This window comes from Salvelinus fontinalis, chromosome 33, assembly GCF_029448725.1.
Source record: "Salvelinus fontinalis isolate EN_2023a chromosome 33, ASM2944872v1, whole genome shotgun sequence".
Taxonomy (NCBI): domain Eukaryota; kingdom Metazoa; phylum Chordata; class Actinopteri; order Salmoniformes; family Salmonidae; genus Salvelinus; species Salvelinus fontinalis.
In genome coordinates, this window is record NC_074697.1 from 36,437,966 (window position 1) to 36,455,867 (window position 17,902).

At 42.9% G+C, this 17,902-nt stretch overlaps 1 protein-coding gene and 1 pseudogene across 1 annotated transcript; one reads left to right on the forward strand and one right to left on the reverse strand.

Annotated features, from left to right (window-relative positions):
- The window catches only part of LOC129831594 (intraflagellar transport protein 80 homolog), an 81,656-nt pseudogene extending 65,897 nt beyond the window's left edge, over window positions 1-15,759 (forward strand).
- On the reverse strand, window positions 6,012-10,223 carry LOC129832150 (uncharacterized membrane protein C3orf80 homolog). The gene has a single exon (XM_055895950.1). It carries the CDS (start codon window positions 9,919-9,921, stop codon window positions 9,271-9,273), a length of 651 nt encoding a protein of 216 aa, XP_055751925.1. The 5' UTR covers window positions 9,922-10,223; the 3' UTR covers window positions 6,012-9,270.
- Window positions 15,760-17,902: the final 2,143 nt, after the last annotated feature.

The window sequence follows — 17,902 nt, forward strand, 5'->3', positions numbered from 1 at the left end:
CTCCAGTGTATATTTGGCCTTGTGTTTTAGGTTATTGTCCTGCTGAAAGGGGAATTTGTCTCCAAGTGTCTTTTGGAAAGCAGACTGAAGCAGGTTTTCCTCTAGGATTTTGCCTGTGCTTAGCTCTATTGTTTATTTTTATCCTAAAAAAAACTCCCTAGTCCTTGCCAATGACTAGCATACCCATAACATGATGCAGCCACCACCATGCTTAAAAATATGAAGAGTGGTACTCAGCGATGTGTTGTGTTGACATTTCCCCAAACAACACTTTGCATTCTGGACGTAAAGTTAATTTCTTTGCCACATTTTTTGTTGTTTTACTTTAGTACCTTGTTGAAAACAGGATGCATGTTTTGCATATTCTGTACATACTTCCTTCTTTTCACTCTGTCATTTAGGTTAGTATTGTGGAGTAACAACAATGTTGTTGATCCATCCTCAGTTTTCTATCACAGCCATTAAACTCTGTAACTGTTTTAAAGTCACCATTGGCCTCATGGTGAAATCCCTGAACAGTTTCCTTCCTCTCCGGCAACTGTTAAGAAGGATACCTGTATCTTTGTAGTGACTGGGTGTATTGATACACCATCCAAAGTGTAATTAATAACTTCACCATGCTCAAAGGGATATTCAATGTCTGCTTTTTTAAATGTATTTTTAATAGGTGCCCTTCTTTGCAAGGCATTGGAAAACTTCCCTGGTCTTTGTGGTTGAATCTTTGTTTTAAATTCGGTACTCGACCTGAGGGACCTTACAGATAATTGTATGTGTGGGGTACAGAGACGAGGTAATCATTCAAAAATCATGTTAAACACTATTATTGCACACAGAGTGAGTCCATGCAACTCATTGTGACTTGTTAAGCACATTTTTACTCCTAAACGTATTTAGATTTGCCATAACAAAAGGGTTGAATACTTATTGGGTAAAGACATTTCAGCTTTACACTTTTTATTAATTTGTACATAACTACACTTTGACATGATGGGGTATTGTGTGTAGGCCAGTGACACACAGTCTCAATTTAATCCATTTTAAATTCAGGCTGTAACACAAGCAAATGTGGAAAAAGTCATGGGGTGTGAATACTTCCTGAATGCAGTGTATGGAAGAAGGAGCGTCACCACTTTTAATAGCCATCCCTCCTCCTTCCTCCCCTCATTTCTGGTAAGGGTTTGGTCTTTCGTGGCCGTTTGGTGTGGTTTTTCCCGGAGTGGGAGGAGTGTTGTGGGGAAGTCCTGTCAGCCAGGTATGGAGGATTAGCCCCTTGTGGATACTTTCATGGCACTGATTGTTGGTAACAGACGCACGCACACACACACATAGACACACACATGCTGATAGGCCTGTACACAAACAACCATACTGTACACAGTCACACAAACATGGGCAGCCCAGCAGTGTGACTCAGTCCCCAGCCAGGCTCTAACAGTGAGCCAACACCACAATCTCTCCTCTGATTGGAGGAAACTGGCCTATCTCTCTCTGACTCTCTGACCAGCATTTAGTGGCTTTAGCAGAGGATGATTTTGTTGTTGTCTTCACAGTTTTATGGCCAATGTTGTTTGTCTTAATGAAGGATTCAGATGAGATGACAGGATGCATGAGGATGTTGTTCTGGGCTTTGCTTTCAACGATACTGTTGAGTGGCGTAGTTTGAGTGTGACTGTAAGAATGAATGGGAGTGGCGTTATGTCTGTGTGCGTGTGTGCCTGCATGTTTGTCTAAGTACGTCTGTGTGTCCTGAATGAGTATGATATCAGAATCACACACACGGAAGTCAGATTACAGGGTGTGTGTGAGTGTGTATGCCCTGCAGAGTGACACTAACGAGGCCTGTGTTGTAAGGATGAGCAGACTGGTAATGGGAAGAGTGTCCCTGTAGAGACGCCAGTGTAATGGACCTCCCATCCCTCTAATAACACACAGCCCTCCTCTCTCTCAGTGCCCCATCCCTTTAATGACCCAGGCGAGCAGGGCTAAGCTAGCCCCCCTGTGCAGGGCCTTGTGGTCAGGGCTGGGCCACGCGCTACGCCCCGGCGCCACCACCAGCCTGTCAGGCTGAGCAGCAGTTCCACCCCTTGACAAATACCCCCATACCCCGGCTCCCTGTCCCCTGGCACTCATGCCTGCTCCCTATCCTGTGTGGATGTGTGTCTTTGTGTGTGCGTGCGTGCGTGTGTGTGTATGTGTGCGTACGTGGTGTGTGTGTTTATTTATGCTAAGACAATGTGTGCATGGCAAATTTCATTTCCTATTTGCTTAAGTCTGTCTCTGTTTGTTTCTATAGGACCAGTTGCTGTGGGCGTGTCTCGCTGGCATGGCAATGGCCAATAGGGAGATGACGACAGTGGAGGTGGCCTACGCTGCCATTGGAGAGGTAAGACCCTCCATCAATCTATTTCTCTCTCCAAGTGGATAAGGTGCAGTATATTAACTCTATCAAGGATCTGCCATCTAAGGAATCTTTAGTGGCTCACATGTTACTGTCCACTCTGCTACAGGCTGGCCTGGTCTACCAAGCCATACAGGTCCACATCAACCTTTACAACTGGGACAGGTGTGGGGGTGTGTGTCTGTCTCTAAATGTCTGTCTGTCTGTGAATCTGAATATTTCTGTCTCTCTGACATGCCTTTCTGTTTGTCTGTCTGTGTATACTTACATATGCATCTGTGAATGGGACTGAAAGCTTCATGTGTCCTCAGGGCGTTGGAGCTGGCAATAAAACATAAGACCCAAGTGGACACAGTGCTGGCATACAGACTCCAAGATCCTGCAGGACTTTAGCAAGAAAGAGACCAACAAGAGGTTCATGCAGTACGCTGACAGGTTAGGATATGTCATTGCTTTTGACTGTCATATAGTGAACACTAACCAGCTGTAGTAGTAGAGACTTCTTCTCTTCAAAACTAGACAGTATTTTGTTACAAGAGGCAATGTGCCCTTTCTATCACACTATGTTCCATTAGACTGACCCACTTCTCTAATCTCTCTCCTTCTCTCTTTCTCTTTCTCCCCCCCCCCCCTCCCTCCATCAGGTGGAGGTGAACTGGGAAAAGATCCAGGCGAAGGTTAAGGAGAGAGAGAAGGCTGCCATCACCTCTGTCAGGAGCAGCTTGGCCTCTCGTCTCTGACCTCTTACAGGGACCAAATGTACATCATATTTTCAAGTGGTCATTTATCAAACATGGTTAGTGTTATTTTTGTGTTTGTGTTTCTTACAAAAAATATATTTTTACAATTAACTTAAATGCCTTATTCTCTGAGAATGTACATATGTAGACGTTTAACAAATACATATTTATCAGATCGATCAACTCTGACTTATTTTTATCTCCTTAACTGCTATTTCAATTCAATGCAGTCAGCCCCAGCCCAGTCAGTTTTAACTAGTAATCATAGGCCGCCCGAGGGACGGAGTGGTTTAAGGCACTGCATCGCAGTGCTAGAGGTATCACTACAGATCCTGGGTCGATCCCAGGCTGTGTCGCAGCCGGCTGCGACTGGAAGAACCATGAGGCGGCGCACAATTGGCCCAGCGTCATCCGGGTTAGGGGAGGGTTTGGCCGACCGGGATGTCCTTGTCTCATCACGCTCTAGCTACTCCTTGTGGCGGCCGGGCTCATGCACGCTGACTTCAGTTGTACAGTGTTTCCTCCGACACATTGGTATGGCTGGCTTCCAGGTTAAGCGAGCAGTGTGTCACGAAGCAGTGCGTCTTGGCCGGGTCGTGTTTCGGGGGACGCATGGCTCTTGACCTTCGCCTCTCCCGAGTCCGTACGGGCGTTGCAGCGATGGGACAAGACTGTTACTACTATCAATTGGATATCATGAGAAAGGGGTAAAGAAAACTAAAAAAAAAAAAATTTAATCATAGACATTTGTGTTTATATTAAGTATAAGGCTTTTACGCATATTCTCTGTGTTGGTGGGAAACAGCTTCCTCCCCTGACAGAGGTCCAGCCCATAATTTGCCATTACACCCTATCGATCTCCACTCCCAACACACACACTCAAACACAGCCCCAGCATGGAAGCCAGGAGCAGCAGGATAGATCCCTGTCATTCTGGTCTGGACACCGGCGCTCCTGGGTTCCTGATGGATACAGGATGATGGCTAATGGGCTCAGTAGAGGAGCAGTCTAGGACTGCTTGTCATACACTATTACAGAGCAAGACTGAATCATTAAGGTCAGCCTCTCTCACACCCCCTTCTCTTCGTGTCCTCTCTTTTTCTCTCTCTGTTTTTGTATCCTATCAATCCCTGTTCACTCAGGTATTGTCCTAAGTGCAGGCTAGAATGAACTCCCTCCATCTTTCCCCAGCTAACTGCAGTCAGGCCGTTCTTGTCTAGAGTAAAGTTAGAGGGGGACGGGTAGCTATGATGCCAGTGGTAGTGTGGAAGCTCTCCAGTCATCTATGACCCAAAAGGAGAAGCACTCTGTATCAGCCAGGAGTCATGTTTCACATGTGTTACACCGGAATACACACATCTCAAAGCACGTGTTCCCTGAACTCTTACACAAGTATGTTCAGACACACAGCACACAGATAACACACAGACACACATACTGAATTGAATACGCTTTATCCAAACCATGCTGCTACTACCAAAGCTCAGACCCTGACAGGGCATAATGTAGGATTTATGAGGAGCTTAATGCACATTGATCTGGCCTTGGTTTCTTTGCCGTTTTCCCTACTAATGCATTGAATAACTGCTCCATTGGCATAATCAGTTGTTAGATACACAGAATTACCATATATTGTCTATTTTTCTCACACTCAGGTTGGGCTATTACACACCCCATAAAAATGGCCTGGGTTTCCAAAACATCTCAATACTTATGAGGTGTCTTGTCATGATTGTAGACACAACTACACAATACTTTTACCTCAAACAATGTACTCTAACCAACACTCCAGGGGCGCTGGTAACACTATTTACAAAAATATTTTAACATTATTTTCCCAGGTAAGTTGACTGAGAACACATTCTCGTTGACAGCAACGACCTGGGGAATAGTTACAGGGGAGAGGGATGAGTGAGTCAGTTGTAAGCTGGGGATGATTAGCTGACTGTGATGGTATGGAGGCCAGCTTGGGAATTTAGCCAGGACACCTGGGTTAACACTCCTACGATAAGTGCCATGGGATCTTTAGGTACCACAGAGAGTCAGAACACCTGTTTAACATCTCATCCGTAAGACAGCACCCTACACAGGGCAATCATTGCCCTGGGGCTTTGGGTTATTATTTTTTAGACCAGAGGAAAGGGTGCCTCCTACTGGCCCTCCAACACCACCTCTAGCAGCATCTGATCTCCCATCCAGGGACCAACCCTGCTTAGCTTCAGATGCAAGCCAGCAGTGGGATGAAGGGTGGTATGCTGGTGGCTGCAAGTCATGTCAGCAGTCTGTCTCATTATTGTATTCAGATCTACTTCGAGGGACTCCTCAATGTGCAGAATAGCAGAGATTTACTCCATCTGATTAAACATTCATGCTGTGGATTCTAGAGGATTGGAGCGTGCCCTAGCCCCCTGAACTCACAGCCTGAGTGCAGAGAACTTGTAGAGGCTGTCTCCACTGCAGAGAGAGAGAGAGTGAGAGAGCCTCAGAGCCAAAGATGCAAAAATGTGATCTCTACTGTTAAATCACAAATTACAGTAATACCATTTCTGTATTCTGTCACTAAAATGTACTGTGATGTGTAATGTGTTTGCATCTTGTCTCATTCCCTCCATTCATCCATCAGTGGATTGAATGCTTTTTTGTGTAAACTCCTCTTATCCACCAATTTCCTCTGTGGAGGAAATCCATCAGTGTCCATCACAACAGGCCGGCCCTGGCTGGACGGTATAGGATTACCCTCCAGTCAGACAGACTAGCTTTCCCATTATCGTGATCCATAACGGCCATGGTCAGAATCCCTATTGAAGATGATGGTATCATTGAGACTAGGAAGCCTGGCTAAAGCACACAGTATTTATCTGACATCACTCCTGTAACTCAAACTCCTAATGAGTATCCTTTAGTTTCTCATTGCTTATCCACTCTTATGCACTTCAGATAAACCAGTTCTTGGAGAGTTGGTGCATCTCAACGGTCCACTGTTCCACAGAAAGATTAATGATGACTTTTCTCGCCCAGCCTACTGTGGAGAGGATGTGGCTGTACCCTAGGCTGTGCACAGAGGAGTAGTTTGTAAATGTAGAAATCTATTGCCCAATTCCAAATAGAACCCTACTCCCTGTGTCATTTTCTGTGTAGATCTGAGAAGAGTGGTTAGGTACGGTTTAAAAAGTATGGCCAAAAATGCCACCTAGTCTATCATAAGCTTAGCTGGACATAGCTACAGTTGAAGTCGGAAGTTTACATACACCTTAGCCAAATACGTGTAAACTCAGTTTTTCACAATTCTTGACATTTAACCCTAGCAAAAATTCCCTGTCTTAGGTCAGTTAGGATCACCACTTTTTTTTAAGAATGTGAAATGTCAGAATAATAGTAGAGAAAATGATTTATTTCAGCTTTTATTTATTTCATCACATTCTCAGTTGGTCAGAAGTTTACATGCACTCAATCAGTATTTGGTAGCATTACCTTTAAATTGTTTAACTTGGGTCAAACGTTTTGGGTAGCCTTCCACAAGCTTCCCACAATAAGTTGGGTGAATTTTGGCCCATTCCTCCTGACAGAGCTGGTGTAACTGAGTCAGGTTTTTTCAGCCTCCTTGCGCACATGCTTTTTCAGTTTTGCCCACAAATTTTCTATAGGGTTGAGGTCAGGGCTTTGTGATGGCCACTCCAATACCTTTACTTTGTTGTCCTTAAGCCATTTTGCCACAACTTTGGAAGTATGCTTGGGGTCATTGTTCATTTGGAAGACCCATTTGCGACCAAGCTTTAAGCTTTAACTTCCTGACTGATGTCTTGAGATGTTGCTTCAATATATACACAATTGTCCCGCCTCATGATGCCATCTATTTTGTGAAGTGCACCAGCCCCTCCTGCAGCAAAGCACCCCCACAACATGATGCTGCCAACCCCGTGCTTCACGGTTGGGATGGTGTTCTTTGGCTTGCAAGCATCCCCTTTTTCCTCCAAACATAACGATGGTCATTATGGACAAACAGTTCTATATTTGTTTCATCAGACCAGAGGACATTTCTCCAAAAAGTACGATCTTTGTCCCCATGTGGAGTTGCAAACCGTAGTCCGGGTTTTTTATGGCGGTTTTGGAGCAGTGGCTTCTTCCTTGCCGAGTGGCCTTTCAGGTTATGTTGATATAGGACTCATTTTACTTTGGATATAGATACTTTTGTACCTATTTCCTCCAACATCTTCACAAGGTCCTTTGCTGTTGTTCTGGGATTGATTTGCACTTTTCGCACCAAAGTACGTTAATCTCTAGGAGGAGAACACGTCTCCTTCCTGAGTGGTATGACGGCTACGTGGTCCCATGGTGTTTATACTTGCTTACTATTGTTTGTACAGATGAACGTGTTACCTTCAGGCGTTTGGAAATTGCTCCCAAGGATGAACCAGACTTGTGGAGGTCTGCAAAAAATTTTCTGAGGTCTTGGTTGATTTCTTTAGATTTTCCCATGATGTCAAGCAAAGAGGCACTGAGTTTGAAGGTTGGCCTTGAAATACATCCACAGGTCCACCTCCAATTGACTCAAATTATGTCAATTAGCCTATCAAAAGCTTCTAAAGCCATGACATCATTTTCTGGAATTTTCCAAACTGTTTAAAGGCACAGTCAACTTAATGTATGTAAACTTCTGACCCACTGGAATTGGGATACAGTGAATTATACGTGAAATCTGTCTGTAAACAATTGTTGGGAAAATGACTTGTCATGCACAAAGTAGATGTCCTAACCGACTTACCAAAACAATAGTTTGTTAACAAGAAATTTGTGGAGTGGTTGAAAAAGGAGTTTCAATGACTCCAACCTAAGTGTATGTAAACTTCCGACTTCAACTGTATATTATTTCTGGTTCCTGGGCTACAGATCGATTTAGAATTGAGCATTAAGATATTGAAATGTACCTGCCTGCTAACTGGTCTGCTGTCTGCCAGCAACAGACAGACAGACACAGGTAAGTATGACAGATCAATCAATAAACAGACAAGGGTGTAATCTCTGTTCACTGATCTCTCCTGTATTCCGGCTATCTCAGTCTGCAGCTCCAGCTTTATGTCTGCCAGCTTAGCTCTTTATTTACTGCTGTCTATTCTATACTTCTGTCTTTATGACTGTCTGTATTGTCTATCAGTCATCTTCCTGCCTATTTCCATGCAAGGCATGTCTGTATTCAAGTGCTCTAATGCTGATGATGGTGAATGTTTTGTCATTCAACTATGGTCACTACATCAAAGATGGTGGTTTGCTTACTCACATGGTAACTAGACCTTGGATCAGTATTTAGGATCATCATCATCTCTCATTGAGGAGGGAGGATAGTGTTCATGCCGCAGTATGTGTGAGCTGAGCTCTCTGACACATTGGATAAAATAACTTTCTGATGTAACAAAATGTCAGCCATAGCTTATGTAGATGTGTTGGAGAGAGTATTTGTATTCATTTCATGGTGTGACTATTCTATTACTTTTGAATCCCCGCTAGGCTACTGAAAACTGCACAGCACTAGTTTATTCTCATAGACCCAGCCTGTGAATCTCTGAGTGGGGTGTCTCGGGGAGAGTTGTGAAATGAAGAAAAGAAAAAACATTTCCAATTCTCGCATGCATATTAATACACAGTTGTACATGTGTGAAAAACGACAAATACTATTATATGACATGATTTCTAGGATATAGATATAAGAATGAATAGACGTCTTTCAGGCCCAGCAGACTCAAAAACTCATTCTCTGCCTGTTCATCTCATAAAAGAAAAATATGGAGAAAGCCAACTGTCTCACGGTGCCTTTGGAAATTGAACCGTTAAGCAAAACTTAATGTGATTGTACCGGCGCCAAATTAGCTGCCTGTCAATACACAAAAGAGCGCCAATTATAGCAGCCATATCTCTTTTATTGTCTCCTTTTCTCATACCAAGTCTTAATTTGCATACAAAAGGGGAATCATCCGCCCAATCATATAAAACTCACGTCATTGACCAAATTGCCAGTTCATATTATTTTCAACATTCATTGCAACAGATTGTAATTGCACTTAAGTTATAGCCTGTAAGTCTCTCCTTTAGTTCATAATAAAATAACAATTCTTAAATTGGATAGTCCATCACATTTAGTCAGACAGAATTCCGTGACGCGCGTGTGTTGTGTCCTGAAGTGTCCTGTCCCTCTTCTCTGGGTATCGGTCCTCCCCGCGTCCCTCCGTCCGCAGCAGGCTCCTCCGAATGGACCAGGAAATTATCATCCGACTGGTCTCTGTGCACCTCCTGCATGGTCTCTTCGTAGGTCGGCAGGTACTTCACCTCGTCATATGCGGGTAGCAGCACTGGCGAGGTGAAGTCCCCAAAACTGTATTCGGGGTACCGGTCCAGTAGGGAGTCCTGGGACGCGGTGACGTGTCCGTGGAAGAGAGAGGGCTCCTCGGGGTGTTCGGGGTGGGGGTGTCGGCGCGGCCGCGGGCAGATGATGCGCTGGATGAAGTAGCCCATTGCGAAGAGGAGCAGCAGGATCAGGATGCCGGATAGCTTGCGCGTCACCCAGCCCACGTTGTCGAAGAATATATGCAGCGGGAGCTTGCAGCAGCGCACCATGGAACTCGCGCTACCGTTGCCGGTAACAGTAGGGGGGCAGCACTGCTGGCCCTCAACGCACTGGACGTCCCCACAGCGGCGGAGCGCGTGGCAGGAGGAAATCACGACCGCGGACAGAAAGGTGATGCTGTATATGCACGTTCTGCTGCCGGTGGATAGATTAAACATTATGTCCATTTACTAGTCGGTTCGTCCGGTTAGGATAGACCTGTGCGTCCGTGCGTGCCTGCCGTCTGGTTCCTCTTTTGGTGAGAAAGAGTCCACAGCAGTTTTAGCTACTATGTCTGCTGCCTGTTTGTTCCAATCCTCTTCCTTCATTCGCTCTCCGGAGACAGCTACTGCAGAATAATATAGCCACCAGCTCCTCCGGTTCTGCGAGTGAGACGAGTAGCCTCTTCTACAGGGTGTGAGTGCGCGGGACAAGACCCCCAGTAAGCAAAATGACGTATTTTCAGTTGAAGTCAGGTGCATTCTAGGTGCTGAGTGAAAGGTGAAAATACGTATTTTCCGGTTGTCGGAAATATGTATTTTCTAGACGTTAAATAAGTGTTTTGGGGATGGTGAAATCCAGTGCATTTTAAGTGCTGAAACAAAAGTGAAAATACGTATTTTTGGTATTTTCCAGATGTAAAAAAATATGTATGTTCCACATGTTGAAAATACAACATTAGCAGCAGTAAATTCTATGGACACATTTCAACTGCACATACACTGCATTCGGAAAGTTTTCAGACCCCTGACTTTTTCCACATTTTGTTACTTTACAGCCTTATTCTTAAATTGATTTCCCCCCTCATTAATCTACACACAATACCCCATAATGAAAACAGGTTTGTAGACATTTTTGCAATTTTATTCAAAATAAAAAAACAAATACCTTATTTACATACGAATTCAGATCCTTTGTTATGAGATTCGAAATTGAGCTCAGGTGCATCCTGTTTCCATTGATTATCCTTGATGTGTCTACAACTTGATTGGAGTCCACCTGTGGTAAATTAAATTGATTGGACATGATTTGGAAAGGCACACACCTGTCTATATAAGGTCCCACTGTTGACCGTGCATGTCAGAGCAAAAAACAAGCCATGAGGTCGAAAGAATTGTCTGTTAAGCTCTGAGACAGGATTGTGTCGAGGCACAGGTCTGGGGAAGGGTTCCACAAAATGTCTGCAACATTGAAGGTCCCCAAGAACACAGTGGCCTCCATCATTCTTAAATGGAAGAAGTTTGGAAACACCAAGTCTCTTCCTAGCGCTGGCTGCCCGGCCAAACTGAGCAATCAGGAGAGAAGGGCCTTGCTCAGGGAGGTGACCAAGAACCCAATGGTCACTCTGACAGAACTCCAGAGTTCCTCTGTGGAGATGGGAGAACATCACAGAAGGACAACCATCTCTGCAGCACTCCACCTATCAAGCCTTTATGGTAGAGTGGCCAGACGGAAGCCTCTCCTCAGTAAAAGGCACATGACAGCCTGCTTGTAGTTTGCCAAAAGGCACCGAAAGGACTCTTGGACCATGAAAAACAAGATTCTCTGGTCTGATGAAACCAAGATTGAACTTTTTGGCCTGAATGCCAAGCGTTACATCTGGAGGAAACCTGGCACCATCCCTACAGTGAACTAGTCATAGATGTCTAGGCTATGTTTCACAAGTTTGAACATCACAGTACAGTATGGCACAGTTCACTAAAGTAGAGCACAGTCCAGTAAGGTATGGTACAGGATTGTAGAGTTTTATTCAGTAGAGTAGACTACAGTAGAGTTCAGTATAGTACAGAATAATTTATTACAGTAGTGTACAGTACAGTATGGTTTAATTCATTAGAGTATAGCACAGTACAGTAGAGTTTAATAGGATACAATAGATTACACTATACTTTACTATTATTTACTTTATTTACTATATTCTACTGTATTGTATTGTACTCTACTGTACTATACTATGTACTGTATTGTAGGCCTACTGTACTCTGCTGTGCTCTACTGTCCTGCATTGTGCTGTACTGTTCTGTCCAAACTTGGGAAACATAGATGTCTATGATTGGCTCAGATTTTGACCGGACCAATTCTGAACCAATTGTAGACGTCTATGTTTGCGCCAAATCAAGGCCGGTCCGGACCAAATCTGAACCAACTGTAGACGTCTATGTTTGGGCCAAATATAGGCCCGTCCAGACCGGACGACTGTGGACATTGAAATCAAGGCCGGTCCGGACAAAATCTGAATCAAGCATAGATGTGTGGGGTAAGATTAGCTCAATCATTGCAGGTTCTGAAGAGCAAAAGTGTGTAAAGGGTTTTGTCCCATCCCAGCTCTAACACCTGACTTAAATAATCAACATACTGAATCACGGTGATAGGCTATGATTTGTATTCAGGTATGAGCTGGTCTGGAACAAAAGCTTATACACACCCCTACAATTCAAATCTGGAGATGGCCACCCCTTTAAGTCATTATTCTGTACTATGGGTACAATCGGTGGGATTCATTTAGATGGTATTGATATACAGTTGAAGTCGGAAGTTTACATACACCTTAGCTAAATACATTTAAACTCAGTTTTTCACAATTCCTGACATTTAAACCTAGTAGAAATTCCCTGTCTTAGGTCAGTTAGGATCACAGTGGGTCCCAGTGGGTCAGAGGTTTACATACACTCAATTAGTATTTGGTAGTATTGCCTTCAAATTGTTTAACTTGGGTCAAACGTTTTGGGTAGCCTTCCACAAGCTTCCCACAATAAGTTGGGTGAATTTTGGCCCATTCCTCCTGACAGAGCTGGTGTAACTGAGTCAGGTTTTTTCGACCTCCTTGCGCGCAGCTTTTTCAGTTCTGCCCACAAATTTTCTATAGGATTTAGGTCAGGGCTTTGTGATGGCCACTCCAATACCTTGACTTTGTTGTCCTTAAAACATTTTGCCACAACTTTGGATGCTTGGGGTCATTGTCCATTTGGAAGACCCATTTGCGACCAAGCTTTATCTTCCTGACTGATGTCTTGAGATGTTGCCTTAATATATCCACACAATTGTCCCTCCTCATGATGCCATCTATTTTGTGAAGTGCACCAGTCCCTCCTGCAGCAAAGCACCCTCACAACATGATGCTGCCACCCCCGTGCTTCACGGTTGGGATGGTGTTCTTCGGCTTGCAAGCATCCCCCTTTTTCCTCCAAACATGACGATGGTCATTATGGCCAAACAGTTCTATTTTTGTTTCATCAGACCAGAGGACATTCCTCCAAAAAGTACGATCTTTGTCACCATGTGCAGTTGCAAACCGTAGTCTGGGTTTTTTATGGCGGTTTTGGAGCAGTAGCTTCTTCCTTGCTGAGCGGCCTTTCAGGTTATGTTGATATAGGACTCGTTTTACTTTGGATATAGATACTTCTGTACCTGTTTCCTCCAGCATCTTCACAAGGTCCTTTGCTGTTGTTCTGGGATTGATTTGCACTTTCGCACCAAAGTACGTTCATCTCTAGGAGACAGAACACGTCTCCTTCCTGAGCGGTATGACGGCTGCATGGCCGCATGGTGTTTATACTTGCATACTATTGTTTGTACAGATGAACGTGGTACCTTCAGGCGTTTGGAAATTGCTCCCAAGGATGAACCAGACTTGTGGAGTTCTACAATTTTTGGGCTGATTTATTTTGATTTTATCATGATGTTAAGCAAAGAGGCACTGAGTTTGAAGATAGGTCTTGAAATACATCCACAGGTACATCTTCAATTGACTCAAATTATGTCAATTAGCCTATCAGAAGCTTCTAAAGCCATGACATCATTTTCTGGAATTATCCAAGCGGTTTAAAGGCACAGTCAACTTAGTGTATTTAAACTTCTGACCCACTGGAATTGTGATACAGTGAAATATAAGTGAAATCTGTCTGTAAACAATTGTTGGAAAAATGACTTGTCATGCACAAAGTAGATGTCCTAACCGACTTGCCAAAACTATATTTTGTTAACAAGACATTTGTGGAGTGGTTGAAAAACGAGTTTTAATGACTCCAACGTAAGTGTATGTAAACTTTCGACTTTAACTGTATAACACATGCTCCACTCTCAATTTGAAGTTGAACTAGTTGACTGATGCCAAGGCAGTGGCTGCTTAGGTAGCAGCTGTGGACCAGAAGACTGCATCGAAGGCAGCACTGGTCCACACCTGCCTTGTCTGTCAGGTGAGTAGTATTGGTTGGTACTGTGTGTGCCAAGTTTATTATTTGTTTCAAACAGTGAAGGCTGGTGGGAATGGAACGGTATCAAACACATTAAACATATGGAAACCACATGTTTGACTCTGTTCCAACATTCTTTTCCAGCCATTACAATGAGCCCATCCTCCTATAGCTCCTCCCACCAGCCTCCTCTGGTGTCAAATTTGAATTCAATCTAATCCACAGATTAACTTCCTCCATTTTGTACTTGACCTTTATAGACGCAGACCAGAATCAATTCAAGCAGAACTTTGAGAGCAAGAATCCCAAGTCTCCAATTGTCCCAATACTGGTTGATGTGCAGGCCTAAGTGACCACATTCACTGAAATGGACCTACAGCTTGGGTAAGATTCTTCTATCATTCACACACAGTAGACATAGTGTAAACCGTCATGTTGTCAACAAAAGGCTGTCCTCAATGCTTAAGTTGTATTTGGTATGGCTTAATTTCTGGAAATGCTGTGATCACTCATTGTCTTTAATGTTGTGATTCAGACACACGATGACCACGATTTGAATGCTGCAACTAAGACTGCATGAGGGACACACAGAGACCCTGTGTATGACTGGATATTTGGGACAACGACCTAAAAGGGCTGCAGAGGCACACCAGCCCCCATTTTGTTTATTCCACAGACAAGCATCCCTCTAGCTACCCCTTATTCCACAGTGCCTTTTATGCCCCATGGACCCTCAACATCAGACATTTTGGAACTCTCCATCTTATCTCTATAAACCCACCCTAACTTCACCCATTTTCTCTATGCTGCTTCCTACATTGGTTCTTCTCCTGATTTGATAACGTCTAGACTAAGTTACAAAGTGTTGTGGTGTACTGTTTTTGTTACTTTTTTTTCACCAGTGTAATACTGTCCTGCTTATTTTGTGGTTCAAACTGAATGCAGTGGTAAATGTTCTGCTCACAACTGACATCAGCAATATGGGCCTGTTACATTGACAAGAAGGGTGTTGATATAGCTGCGTTCAGCCATGGCTTCCTTGTTTTGAGTCTATTGAGTGTTTCTTATTCTGCTGGAGTTGACCTAGTATTTTATATTAAACCTACCTTACATATCCAGTTGTTTCTCCATTTGTAACTCGCCCACCAAAAATCACAATATGCTGTTTTACATGTTGTGTTATTTGTGCTGGTTTAATTCCTAAAATGGAAAATAAGAAGAATATGTGTGCTCTCTGATAGTAATAAAAGTTCATATGGTGATCTTCGATGTCCCAGGTTTGTAGCATTGATTAATAAATAATTTAATCTTTACTTCAAGTCAGATGTTTATATGTTATGTATGAAAGGCATATGTATGCATTGTTTAGTATTTTTGTTTATTTATTACAATGTCATTGTTGGAGTTCAGGTGTTTGACGTGATTGATGGGTGACTAGATGCATTCTTATCAAATAAATATGCTTATTCATGATAATGGATACATTCTGCAATGAGTTAATCTGGCTTTGAATTTGCAACAGAACATGGCAACAAGTTAATTCTGAATAGCTTTAATACAGCAGTGGATTCTGACACCATGAAGGGAAGTAGATTTCACCTCGTTCATATAGTTGGCAGAAATTATAAGGGATTAAATAAAGACCCGCTGGCTGAAGGAGAAGAGGATATGGTAAAATAAGGGAATGTTGCTAATATCATGTAGGTGGGTAGCTAGCTACTTTGCAAAAGTATAATATTCATGGCACAATGTAAATACCTGACTGTTACTAGGATGATATTCTGTACAAGACAGAAGACCAAATGCATAAATAAACCAGCACATATGAGTTTCTATTTTCATTGTTCATTTTGGATCAAAGTAGCTAGCTAGCTGACAGCAAAGGTGTCCGCTAGAGATGACGTGCAGGAGCTTGCAGAGATTTGTAGTCTTGCGTGTTTTCTACTTTGATGCTAATTAGTATTTTCGAATCTGAGAGTAAATAGAGACGAATATATTGATAAAAGTAAACTTGTCCGTGAGAGATTTACACAGTTATCAAAATGTCACACCAGTGAAAGCCTACATGAAACACAGACCTTGTTTGAAGTGGTTCTAAAATCCCCTATGGGAAAAATTAATGGTGAAAAAACGTTTAGAACAATTTCCTTGTTTGACAGCTAGGTTATATGGGTATTAGGATGTGTCCACTGTGGCGCTCTATTCCTATGGGGGAAATTAATGGAGAAAAAACTTTTGGGGATAAACTTAAAAAAATAAGGTGTGAGGTTAACACAGGCTTAGGAGATCTTATACATTTTGTTCTATGAGATAATATCAGTCAGTTAACATGGCCTTTATGAATTATGAAGCCTTTATGTGCTTTTTTATTACATAAATGCTTCAAAATTCACAAGAGGTGACGTTAGCTGATGAAGTTTATCTCATAGAACCAAACGTATAAGATCTCCAATGCCTGTGTTTACCACAGACCTTATTTCGGCATTTATCCAAAAATCCCAAAATAACTCCTTTCATGTTCCTGTAGGCTTTGTCCAACGAACCATGGTGGAATTAGTGCCTACAAAAAGACGGCATTACTATTGCTCTCTATTAAAACCAGTAGATAAGGATAGCGCTGACGTCATCCAAGCATTCCTGTGTAAAACTCCCGATGGCGCATAAAGCTGGAAGCATTGAATTTGAAGCGCATTTTTTAATATTTTTTAATTATTATTACATTTCTAATTACATGTCACGCCCTGACCTTAGAGATCCTTTTTATGTCTCTATTTTGGTTTGGTCAGGGCGTGAGTTGGGGTGGGCATTCTATGTTTTGTGTTTCTATGATTTTCTATTTCTATGTTTTGGCCGGGTATGGTTCTCAATCAGGGACAGCTGTCTATCGTTGGCTCTGATTGGGAACCATACTTAGGTAGCCTTTTTTTCCCACCTGTCTTTGTGGGAAGTTAACTTTGTTTAAGGCACATAGCCTTTGAGCTTCACGGTTTGTTTTTGTAATGTTTATTGTTTTGTTCGGCGTCTTGTTTAATAAAGGAACATGTACGCTCACCAAGCTGCACCTTGGTCCTCTTTTTCCAACAGTCGTGACATTACAATACATAAACTAAACAACATAGGACATCACTACATTGATGTTTCTTTAGAGAAAATATACAGTAACACTAAAATAAATATAAAAAATAAAGAAAATAAAAAATTCAACACGTTAATTGAGTTTAAAAAGTACCTAAAATAAAATAAATAGAATAAGGTCCGGGCTGAGTGGGGCTGAATGACACCAAAAAAAATGCTAAAGATCATGGTGAAAGTGGCCGTAACTAGCAAAGGATCATGGTCGATGTAGTCGTTTTCATCGTGCCCGAGAGAGTCAACCTGGGAGCCTTTTTTTGTTTGGACATTCTGTCGATCGTAATTTACATCGGCTTTCTAGGCAGACCAGGGCTTTTGGCACTGCTAGCAGACCAGCAGAGCTCCTGACTTCACGCTCCAGACCGGACACTGGGGGCCTGGTCTGCCCACACTCATTGCTTGCTCCACCGCAGTTCACCAGCTGATGTAGGCTGTGTTTGCCAGGTGGGACGCAACCTTCTCACTGCTGAACGCAACCTTCCCACTGCTGAACGCAACCTTCCCACTGCTGAACGCAACCTTCCCACTGCTGAACGCAACCTTCCCACTGCTGAACGCAACCTTCCCACTGCTGAACGCAACCTTCCCACTGCTGAACGCAACCTTCCCACTGCTGAACGCAACCTTCCCACTGCTGAACAGAACTGCGCTGCGCATCGGTTCTGCTAATATTATTCGTGCTTATCACTGAAAAGCTTTAAATCTCTCCAAAAACTCTTGTCCAGTCCACTTAGTCAGATTCTAGTCACAGAGAATTTTGTCTCATCTCGTTTTAGTCAACTGAAATTAAATCATTTTTTTCTGGGACTAATATTTTCGTCACTATTTTTGTTGTTGAAATGAA